General features: G+C 39.0%; 1 protein-coding gene across 1 annotated transcript; it reads left to right on the top strand.

Moving 5' to 3' along the window:
• The first annotated feature begins 333 nt into the window (after positions 1-333).
• LOC131942399 (keratin-associated protein 10-2-like) lies at positions 334-8,830 on the top strand. The gene is made up of 3 exons (XM_059302251.1): positions 334-345; positions 466-591; positions 8,290-8,830. The coding sequence occupies exons 1-3, from the start codon at positions 334-336 to the stop codon at positions 8,701-8,703; spliced, it is 552 nt and encodes a 183-aa protein (XP_059158234.1). The 3' UTR covers positions 8,704-8,830.
• The last annotated feature ends 3,048 nt before the right edge of the window (positions 8,831-11,878 follow it).

The following is an 11,878-nucleotide window of genomic DNA, read 5'->3' as shown; positions in this document are numbered from 1 at the left end:
TTATTGTATCGAATATAAGCCGTTGAAAAGACGTTTGGAATTACTTTATCAATTCATTTATGTTCAAAAACTGCCCTCAACCACTCCTTAAAGTTAACCGGAATGGCCAGGGAGAGTAAAACAATAAAAGTTAGAAAAATTGTTTTCTATGATAAAAATACACAATAGTGATCTATGTGGTGTATAGCGTAGTATGGCATGTATATTAAATAATATAACATACCCAATCACCACAACACCTTAGCTCAATTAATCCAAGTTAAAAATATGAAAGTGTTTTCTAAATTATTATTATATTACTAGTAATTATTTCTTTGACTATATGTATCCTTAATGAAACTGGAAGTAATTGTGTACTTATTACACACATATTCAATTTTGATTGAAACATATTCTTTCTGGCAACAAAACTTGGAAACCATTTGGAACCAACTTTTCACGTCTATGTCACGTCTATTGCCATAGGTACCACTTCCGCTTATAGACGGATGTGGGGGATGTCCAACGGGTCAAGAATGTGTGTCTACTGGCATCGTGTGTAAAAAAGCTCCGTGTCCGAGTTTTCAGTGTGTGGAGAGACCTAAATATAAGGTGAGATAGTAACTTTATGTACAACTTTTATAACGTTTGTGGGACGGCGTGGCCTAGCTGTAGAGATCTAGACTGCTAACCCGGGAGTCTCGAGTTCAAATCCGGGCTCACATCACTGATTCCTACCTGTTCTGAAGGGTACCTGACTTACTTTAGGCGGCCGTCATAGTGCTGACTACACTAACTTCATACGCCGAGGTCTCTGAACTCTACTTCATCTGCCCCATGCGTCTTGGGCGCTAACGGGGATCGATGATTATGGTGAAATAACGTTTACCTGTGTATACACGATACACAGTTGAGTGCTAGTATTCAATATTGTTTTTTACTTGCTATAAGATATTCAAACTAACAATTTATCAAGTAGTTAACGCAACATTAGATTTATCCAATAGGCAAGACGACTTAAATGAAGTTAGCTGACCATGTATGTGAAGTTCCCCTTTAGACCTAACGGTTAATAGGGTAGAAGTTCATTTGTTTCTTGACTTTATCATATAAGGGAATGGTGTGGTCTGTCGTATACCCAACCCCTTTTTTATGAGTCAGCCAGCCTTCAAAATTGTGTGCACTCAGGGACTTCTTGCGGTTTCGAGTCTGGACTGAGATCCGAACTTAATAACTTCGGACTTAGCAGTCGATAGCTCTATCACCCGACCACGGTATCCTATGGGAGAACATAAAAATTAATATTATTCTGAAGTACCCATGTAGTATTACTTTGAGAACCTGTGACCTACTTAGGTCGAGTCATTTTTATTTTGACATTGTATAATTCCTTATATGGAATGATGGTGTAACACCTGGGGTTTTTCCACTGACTTATTAAGGTGTTTGAGACATAGAAATTTTCCATTAAAATCTGATTGAATGATTCTGATCAGATGATTATCCCAACCAATGGCGACATGAGTTGAGGATAACCTCCCCTGTCACAGAAGTCTTTAATTGCACTGCACACTCGCAACACGAGGCAGTTTTTCTTGACCTGGTAGTCTACGGGGCCGTTTTACCTCGTTCAGGCAGCCGTCCATATTGTCCGGCTATAGACTCTGACCATTTGAACGTGAGAGTACTTAAGACCTGTGTGTGCCTTGCTTTCTTAAGTCGATTTAGTCTTCTAGTTTAATATTACTTGTCGCTAAGTAATTCCTGAAGCTACAGCAGTGTTGTGTGGCCTGTGGCTGTTCTTTTGACAGTGTAGAAATCTGTGATAGTGATTTTTCCTACATTTTGTAAGTTGTGTCTTGATATTTTATACATTAAACATTTTATCTAGTTCATCTTTGTGTTCTGCCACAACTGAGTTCGCTGATTAAAAGGTCGTATGTAGATTGGATGAGTGTTAATTACAACAGTATCACTAGCTCCCCTAGACATTAAATTCGAGCCCTAGTGGGTCGTTGTGTTAAGTGTTCATCCACTTAGGCCGTAAGGCATTTGCATATGACCCCGAAAAAAGAATCCGGGGACGTTCTCCTTCTATTTAGCTGATAGATAGGTTAACGTTACAAAGTGGGAGCTCGCCGAGATATAATCTGTCGTTCCAGTTGTTGGTTATATCAGTTGAATATTAAGGTTAGTTGGATTTAGTTGTTTTTATATCCAGTAGCGCAGTGTTCTTACAACGCGCGCTCAGGCTAGAGTATCTAGGTCAAATTAGCAGACGTGTCACGTCCTACATTTAGAGGTCAAGTACACGGCCCAACGCTGTGTATTAATTTAAAGAATCTAGGCTTGTTGTGATTTTCAAGTTAGAGTTATGGAGTCTTTTTTGGCTAATCCTACTGTTGAAGATGTAGAAAAGTTGAGTAGAAAAGTTTTGGTTAGTGTTGTTAAGGAATTGAAATTGGATTATTCTGTTACGCAGAAGTCAGAGGTGTTGAGAGATAAAATTGTTGTTCATTTCATTAATGAAGGAGTATTTGATGAAAGTTTGTTGGCTGGTGTGTTGCTCCGCGAGGAGAAAACTCTAGAGAAGGTAGAATCAGAAGCTAGAATTGCTTTAGAGAAGGAGAAAATTGCTCTAGAGAAGGAGAAAGTTGCTTTAGAGAAACAGGAGATAGAGGCTAAAATTGCTTTAGATAAGAGGAGGTTGGAATTAGAGTTTGGTCAAGTTAGTGATGTCACTTCTCTGGTAGATCCAAAAAAGTTGTCGGTAGGGCAAGTGATTGCCAAATTTGGGAAATTAGTTCCTAAATTTGATGAAACAGATTTGGTCGTTTTCTTTAACTCGTTCGAGAGTTTAGCGAAGACATGTGAATGGCCCGAAACTTCCATTACTGCTTTATTGAGCTCTGTCCTTACTGGGAAAGCTGCAAAAACATACCAGGCACTCTCTCACGACGTTCAAAATAACTATAGTTTGGTCAAGACTGCCATTTTGAAGGCCTACGCACTGACGCCCGAGGCCTATCGGACAAAATTCCGAACACTCCGCAAGTTACCCACACAATCATATGTGGAATTTCTCTTTGAAAAGGAGAAAATATTCTCAAGGTGGCTACACTCTGAGGAAGTTTCTGAGTTTGAGAAACTCAGGTCTCTTATCCTAAGGGAAGAATTCCTATCGTCCCTGCCTGAAGAGATACGACTACACATACTGGATAACAAGATAACTGACATCCAGAAGGCTGCTGAGTCGGCTGACACATATATGTTGGTGCATAAGAAACCACCAGTGTCAGGAAACCGCCTCAACCCCGTGCTTCCCCTTTTTGGCAGCAATCATCCTGTTGGCCAACATTTGAAGGCAGCACAGTCCAGAGAGAAACCGAGATCAACTCTCAATCGTCGAGCAGTATGCCAGTTCTGCAAAAGGTCTGGGCATCTTGTCAAGGACTGTTACAAACGTCTTCAGAATAACAGAGAGGTGGTGCGTACTTCCGCGCACTATGCTCTATCCCCTCAAGCAGCCAGTTCAACTATGAACTCTAGAATTCTAAAGGACTCTAACCCTAAGTGTCCGCAAGAAGGTAGTCAAGTCTCCACACATTATGTGCAGTCACATTTTGACTGTTCTCGCCACCATCCAGTTTCTTCCGAGTCTACCGATCTCGAGAGATCGAGAAAAGTTGACTTTTCATCTTTTATTGCCGAAGCCATCATTAGCAAACCAGGTGATCCGTTGTCTCAGAAGAATATCACCGTTCTAAGAGACACAGGAGCGTCACAATCTCTCCTTTTGAAAAGTTCAATGGACATTTCACCAGAGACGAACACCGGAAGGATTTCCATTATCCAGGGAGTAGGGACGATATCTACTGTCGTCCCTCTACACAAGTTTGCCCTGAAACATCATCTCGTCGAAGGTGAGGTCATTTTAGGTGTGATAGATAGTATTCCTGTCCCAGGAGTACACCTACTTCTAGGGAATGACCTTGCGGGAAGCAAAGTATACCCCTGTACGGTTTCAGACCCTTTGTCAACAGTTCCAGATAATGATTATGAACTGTATCCTGCATGTGCGGTGACAAGAAGCCAGACCAAACAATTGGCTGACACAACGTCTGAACCACATCTACCATCATCGTCAAGAAATTCGACTCCCAAACTGGAGTCTATGCTTCCAGAAAACACAAGCTTGGGCTTACCCCTGAGGATATCTCAGGAAGACATCATTAAAGCTCAACAAGTCGACGCGGAACTCAAAGCAACGGTCGAAAAATCTCTATCATCTGACGATGGAGAATATTTCTCCGAGAACGGCCTCTTCTTTCGTCGCGCTATACCAGTGAATGCCTCACCAGCCGAACCATGGTTGGGTAAAAACCAGCTGTGGGTCCCTCCACCTTATCGGCATGAAATACTTAAGCTGGCACATGACCATCCAATGTCAGCGCACCCAGGAGTCACTAAAACGACGGCGAAGATCAAAGAACTGTTCTTTTGGCCCAAAATGAGAAAAGATGTGTCGCGTTACTGTAGAAGTTGCACGAACTGTCAGTTGGCCGGAAAGCCAAACCAGACAATTCATAAGGCCCCTTTGAGTCCGATTCCTGTATTAGCAGAACCCTTTTCTAAAATCGTCATGGACTGTGTAGGTCCCTTGCCTAAAACCAAGGCGGGCAACGAGTACCTACTTACCTTTATGTGTTCAAGTACCCGTTTTCCCGAGGCGATTCCCTTACGGAACATTAAGGCAAAGACTGTAGTCAGAGCCATGACCCGGTTCTTCACTACCTTTGGATTACCTAGAATCGTGCAAACAGATCAAGGCAGCAACTTCACCAGTCACCATTTTCAGGAAGCGCTAGCCAAGCTAGGCGTTACCCACATCACCAGCTCAGCCTACCACCCCCAGTCTCAAGGCGTACTTGAGAGGTTCCACCAAACCCTCAAAACCATGCTAAGAACGTTCGCTAACAGTAACACCCAATGGGATGAGTCTGTTCCTTGGATTATTTTCGCCGCGAGGGACTGTGTCCAGGACTCTTTAGGTTACTCTCCTTTTCAACTTGTGTTTGGACATTCTGTCCGTGGTCCCCTGAAGCTGATACACGAACGGTGGACAGGTACCAGCGATCATCCTGTGGAAAACTTTGACGATTTTCACGTTCGACTGAAAGCCGTGTGCGAAATGGCTCACAAGAACTTAAGAAAGGCCCAAGTGAGAATGAAAGAACTGTATGATAAGAGTTCTTGGAAACGAACATTCAATCCAGGCGACAAAGTTCTTGTGCTAGTACCTAATCTGAACAATGCGTTATCCTTGAGATATTGTGGACCCTTTACTGTGCATTCAAAATTAAGTGATTTGAACTATGTTGTCAATACGCCCGACAGAAGAAAGAAACAGACAGTGTATCATGTCAACTCACTGAAAAAGTATTATGATAATTGTAACAATTTTCAATCCACAGCTAAAATTACTTTACCTGTATGTTCAAATGTTTCTGATGATGTGATACATGATAAATTGAAACCCCCAAAATTGGTAAATTCTTCCTTTTTAGATAATTTGAATGTCCACCTTATGCATTTGTCCACAGAGGAAAGCCATAGATTGTCTCAGTTATTTGAGACATTTCCCTCTATTTTTGGGGATGTCCCCAAAGAAGCGAAGGTTCCACCTCATGATGTAGACGTTGGTGACGCAAAACCCATTAAACAACACCCCTATAGAGTTAACCCGGAAAAAGCTGCTTTGATAAAAGATGAAATTGATTATATGCTCAAGAATGATATCATTGAGCCCAGTTTCAGCAACTGGAGTTCCCCATGTCTCCTAGTCCCGAAAGACGGTGGATCTTTCAGGTTTGTGACCGACTTTAGGAAGGTGAATGCGCTCACCAAAGCTGATTCCTATCCCTTACCTCGGATAGAGGACGTTATTGATAAAGTTGGTCAGGCTAAGATAATTTCCAAAATTGATTTACTTTCAGGATACTGGCAAATCCCCTTATCTGACCGTGCAAAAGAAATATCTGCTTTTGTAACCCCTAATGGTTTTTATAGATACAAACGTATGCCTTTTGGTATGCGAAATGCTGGTCAAACTTTCCAGAGGGTCATTAACTCTGTCATTGCTGACATAGACCAATGTGAGGCCTACATAGATGATATAGTTGTATTTTCTAATACTTTTGAAGAACATATTGTTCAATTGACTAACCTTTTTAGAAAATTGTCTGAAGTTAATTTTACTGTAAACTTACATAAAAGTGATTTCTGTAAAGCTTCAATTACCTATTTGGGTTATCAAGTGGGAACGAACCAAGTTCGGCCCATTGAAGCTAAAGTAGATGCTATTGTAAGGTTACCACCTCCCAAAAATTGTAAAGAGATCAAAAAGTTCCTTGGGATGGCTGGTTACTATAGACGGTTCTGTCAAAACTTTTCAGCTATTGCTGAACCTCTTACTGCATTATTGAAAAAGGGTGTTGAGTTTGAATGGTCAGATAAATGTCAAGAAGCTTTTTTAACCATTAAGTCATTTCTATCTAATGCTCCTGTTATGGCTGCACCAAATTTCAGCAGGCCCTTTAAACTTGCCATTGATGCTAGCAACTTAGCCATTGGCTCAGTCCTATTTCAAGAAGACAACATGGGAATTGACCATCCCATTGCTTTTTTTTCCAGGAAGTTAAATGAGAACCAAAAGAATTACTCTACTATTGGAAAAGAGGCTTTAGCTTTGGTTTTGTCATTACAACATTTTGAAGTCTATGTCTCTTCTTCAACCAATCCAGTCAGAGTGTTTTCTGACCATGATCCCCTGAAATTTACCTCTAAGTTAGGACAGACAAATCAAAGAATATTGAGATGGTGCTTATATTTCCAAAATTTTAATCTGGAAATTTCACACATTAAGGGTAGTGATAATGTTGTGGCTGATTGTTTGTCAAGGATGTAAAATCTTGTTACACACATTGATCATGTGACATGCTTTGTGGTTCATTAGGACCATAAACAGGTTTTGTTTGAGTGTCACTCATATGAAAATGAGTGGTGTGAGTTTTGAATTTTTTTCAAAATTCCAATCCTGTTGAATATTTTGTTTATTTTCAGGTGAACCTTAATTAAAGGTAGTTTTTGATTATATGTAATCTTTTATAATAATATGTCTCATATGACTCAATTGATATTGTAGCTAGTCATAGAAATAAAGGTCTTACCCTGGCGGGTTTACCACTTTTAATATTCTCATGGAAAAATTGTAATTCCCCTTTTTGAGGGATTTTGATGTATAATTACCTTTTGAAGGGTTACTCCCCTTTCACCAATTGTAAAAGTTGGAGTTACTTCCCTTTTATGTTCAGGGATATTTTCATCTGGTATTATGATTTTGGTTGCCTACATTTGTAAAACATTTTTGTTATTTCATTGCCAGATTGGTTCCTTATGTATGTTTTTGTGGAACCTATCTGTCACTTCCAAAAAGGGAGGGGATGTGACCTACTTAGGTCGAGTCATTTTTATTTTGACATTGTATAATTCCTTATATGGAATGATGGTGTAACACCTGGGGTTTTTCCACTGACTTATTAAGGTGTTTGAGACATAGAAATTTTCCATTAAAATCTGATTGAATGATTCTGATCAGATGATTATCCCAACCAATGGCGACATGAGTTGAGGATAACCTCCCCTGTCACAGAAGTCTTTAATTGCACTGCACACTCGCAACACGAGGCAGTTTTTCTTGACCTGGTAGTCTACGGGGCCGTTTTACCTCGTTCAGGCAGCCGTCCATATTGTCCGGCTATAGACTCTGACCATTTGAACGTGAGAGTACTTAAGACCTGTGTGTGCCTTGCTTTCTTAAGTCGATTTAGTCTTCTAGTTTAATATTACTTGTCGCTAAGTAATTCCTGAAGCTACAGCAGTGTTGTGTGGCCTGTGGCTGTTCTTTTGACAGTGTAGAAATCTGTGATAGTGATTTTTCCTACATTTTGTAAGTTGTGTCTTGATATTTTATACATTAAACATTTTATCTAGTTCATCTTTGTGTTCTGCCACAACTGAGTTCGCTGATTAAAAGGTCGTATGTAGATTGGATGAGTGTTAATTACAACAGTATCACTAGCTCCCCTAGACATTAAATTCGAGCCCTAGTGGGTCGTTGTGTTAAGTGTTCATCCACTTAGGCCGTAAGGCATTTGCATATGACCCCGAAAAAAGAATCCGGGGACGTTCTCCTTCTATTTAGCTGATAGATAGGTTAACGTTACAAACCACTCACGTTTTTTATTTCAGGTCGTGAATTCCTGCTATGAGTGCTCACCTTATGAAAAATGTATCCCCACAGGCGTCGTGTGTATCACGACCCCCTGCCCTAGCTTCACATGTGTCTCCATTCCTCCCCGACCCCCAGTCGCCTGCAACCTCAATTGCAGGCGGGGCTACACCTGCGTTCTGCGAGAACCCACCTGTACCAGAAGAAACTGTAACCGTCGCCCTGTACCCACCTGTGTCCCAGAGATACCACAGCTTGCCACCTGCCCTAAACCTCCACAGATCTTCACCCTCAACGACCTGGTGTGTAGGATAAGGAATATCAACAGAGGGTGTCAGAGTGATGCCGAGTGTGACTCGTCAGTTAACCAAAGATGTTGTCTGGACCTGTGCAATAGGATGGTGTGTATTACGGTACCGCGCCTGTCCGTCTAACGTATTCAACCACATGTTATTGTGGTTCAAAATGTTCAACCACATGTTCTTGTGGTTCAACTTGTTCAACTATATGTTGTTTTTAAAATGTCTGTTAATGTTCAATTACAAAGAGTAAATATTCAACATAAAATAAAATACGTTATAAATTGATTGTGGTACGTTATTCTTATCTTTAAAATAAAACAAAGAATTACTGTAGTAACCACATTTCAGCCAGTTAACTTTAGGCGGCTTGTCATAGTGCTGACTACATGTGCTGTTAACGAAAGTAGCTGTGTAACAAATATCACTTGAGTTAAATAAACAAAATAAAAACGACACATATTCCCTCTATTTAGGGATGTTAAGGGTCATTATCCAAGCCTAATCCATAATCGTTTGGGTACAGAGTTTCTACCATGCATCACTTCGGGGGAGGGGGGGGGGGGGTTAAAAGTCTGTCGCCCCCCCCCCCCCCCAAACGAAATGGAATTTATAAATGTATAAATTTATATAGAAAACATATAGGTGCCTACTTTTACCAGTGCACCCCTCAAAATGAAGTCCGCTCCCCCCACCCCCCTGCAAAATATCAGGTGCGCCCCAACCCCCCGGAGGAAAAAGTCGGGAAGAAACACTTTGTGTATATTTTTAGAAGAAGTTCCAATCTAAATTAACTTGTTTTTATCGTTAAGATTTAAACAAATTAACCACGTAGTCCATTCTGACGTAGGAGTGTCTTATGTGTCAAAACATAATTATGCTTCTGTTTTTGAAAGGAGTGATTGTTTACGTTTAAAATATGTTTTGACTATTGTAAGTTAATTTTTTGTTACCCTTTTGTTGCGTTTTTTCTGTTGCATAAAAATGGAATGAATTTTCTATAAAACCAAAATGGTAATTTAATTGCTGCTATATAATTAGCTCTTTGATACTACGCCTTAAAATCCTTCAGGATATTTTTACTGAAGTTTAATTCCAAAACATAATTATAGCCTGTCTATGTCAGGGGTCGGCAACCTGCGGCTCGCGAGCCGCATGCGGCTCTTTTGATATCAAGATGCGGCTCTCCAGCTCCTTGAACAAATACTAATAATCTTAATAAAAAAATAAAAAAATTGAAATGAAAAAAAATGTTAGTGGCTCTTTAAAACCAGGGAAATTTTGAAAATTTTAACTTTTGGCTCTTCCGCTTCAAAAGGTTGCCGACCCCTGGTCTATGTTAACAATATCATATTTTGTATATTTACTACCATGTACTTTTAAATATAGCAATGCACTTGTCATTTTATTAGCCTGTGGTATTACTACAAATAATCAGAGTAGCAATTTAGTTTTGTTTTGTATTATTGAAATAGATGGCTATGTACCGTGGGATAATGATTATCTAGTATTACAAACAAGTGACAAATAGTTAATTAACTACTCCCAGCAGGTTGATATTGTCTTTGTCTACTGAATGTTTCCCAAAATACCAGGTTTTAATTGTCTGGTAATTCTCCGGTTCCCACTGCTTATTTTATAAATGTGTTTCTTTAAGTCCTGCTTTATTGTAAAGGAATACAAATTGTAAACAGAACATTATTGCAATGACTAAGGTAGACATAGGTAGGCTACGTAATAAATTACCAGTAAATAAATGACTCTGTCTTAACTGTGACTTTATTAAGTGCATATGTCTACCTTCGTCTTTGTAATAATATTCTATGTTACAAGGTTATTCCATTAACACTGTCGGCTTACAAACCCCCTCTTCATGCTAAGAAATGCAATACACTCAACGTCGCTTGTGTCCACAGGCTAATTTGTGGGTGAATATATAAGAAATATTTTTTTTATAAAAAGTGAAATTGTTATCAAAATCTGAATCCATCTCAACATTTTTCCTAAGCAAAAGCTAAGGAAGGAATGACCTTTTTTTATTGAGAAATAAAAAATATATTTAATACTATTGTTCAAGAATTTGTTGCTTAACTCTTCAAAAACTAATGTTTAAAAAATAAGTTTATATTTGTATAGTTATGTACTTTCCATGATCAGTAATACTTTTTTTTTATGAAAAAATAGTAAACGGTGTTTTGATGAGCAAGTTTATCTCAATGGGCTTTCAAACACAACACAATACCACACATTTGATACATGCCACGTCTAAACAAAATCTAAACGCCAATGCTTTTTTTGACGGATTAATTAACTATAAAATGTTAAGTCCGTAATTTTAAACGTCAGTGTCAACCAAACTTGGCATGAACCTTTTTTTCATTGATAGAAAATCAATTTTTTTTTAGTTATGCGCGTCATTCATATTTGAAACCGGATATACGTCCATGTTCTAGCCGTCTAAATTATACCTGTTTTTGTTGCTTAGCTTGCATTTCATATTGATAAAAGCCCTTGGTTATTAAGGTCATTTACGTGAAAAGCCGGATCATACGTTAAGCCTTGTTAATTCTATCGGATTAGCGATATTAGGATGTACTCTTCCCATGTTGATGTGTGCTAAGTGAAACGTGTTGTAAAATAGACACATTGAGCTGGTGGTAAAATACAAACTGAACTGGTGGTAAAATACTAAGTCGAACTGGTGGTATAATAAAATGAATGAAAACTGGTGGTACATTCAAAAAAATAAACTGATATCAATTAAATACAAAAGTTGAACTGTTGGTAAAAAAGAAAATCAGTGCTGGTGGTAAAATAAAAAAAAAACTGAGCTCGTGGTAAAATAGGAAAACTGAGCTGGTGGTAAAATAGAAAAACTGAGTGGGTGGTAAAATAGAAAAACTGAGCTGGTGGTAAAATAGAAACACGGAACTGGTGGTAAAATAGAAAAACTGAGCTGGTGGTAAAATAGAAAAACTGAGCTGGTGTTAAAATAGAAAAACCGAGTGGGTGGTAAAATAGAAAAACTGAGCTAGTGGTAAAATAGAAAAACTGAGCTGGTGGTAAAATAGAAAATTTGAGCTGGTGGTAAAATAGAAAAATTGAGCTGGTGGTAAAATAGAAAAACTGAGCTGGTGGTAAAATAGAAAACCTGAGCTAGTGGTAAAATAGAAAAACTGAGCTGTTGGTAAAATAGAAAAACTGGGTTGGTGGTAAAATAGAAGCACTGAGCTGGTGGTAAAATAGAAAAACTGAATTGGTGGTAAAGTAGAAGCACTGAGCTGGTGGTAAAATAGAACCCTGAGCTGGT

Source organism: Physella acuta, unplaced genomic scaffold, assembly GCF_028476545.2.
Source record: "Physella acuta isolate Inbredline_101_S28 unplaced genomic scaffold, ASM2847654v3 ptg000035l, whole genome shotgun sequence".
Lineage (NCBI taxonomy): Eukaryota > Metazoa > Mollusca > Gastropoda > Physidae > Physella > Physella acuta.
Note: the sequence above shows the minus strand (reverse complement) of the source record. Positions and strands in the feature narration are given on the sequence as shown.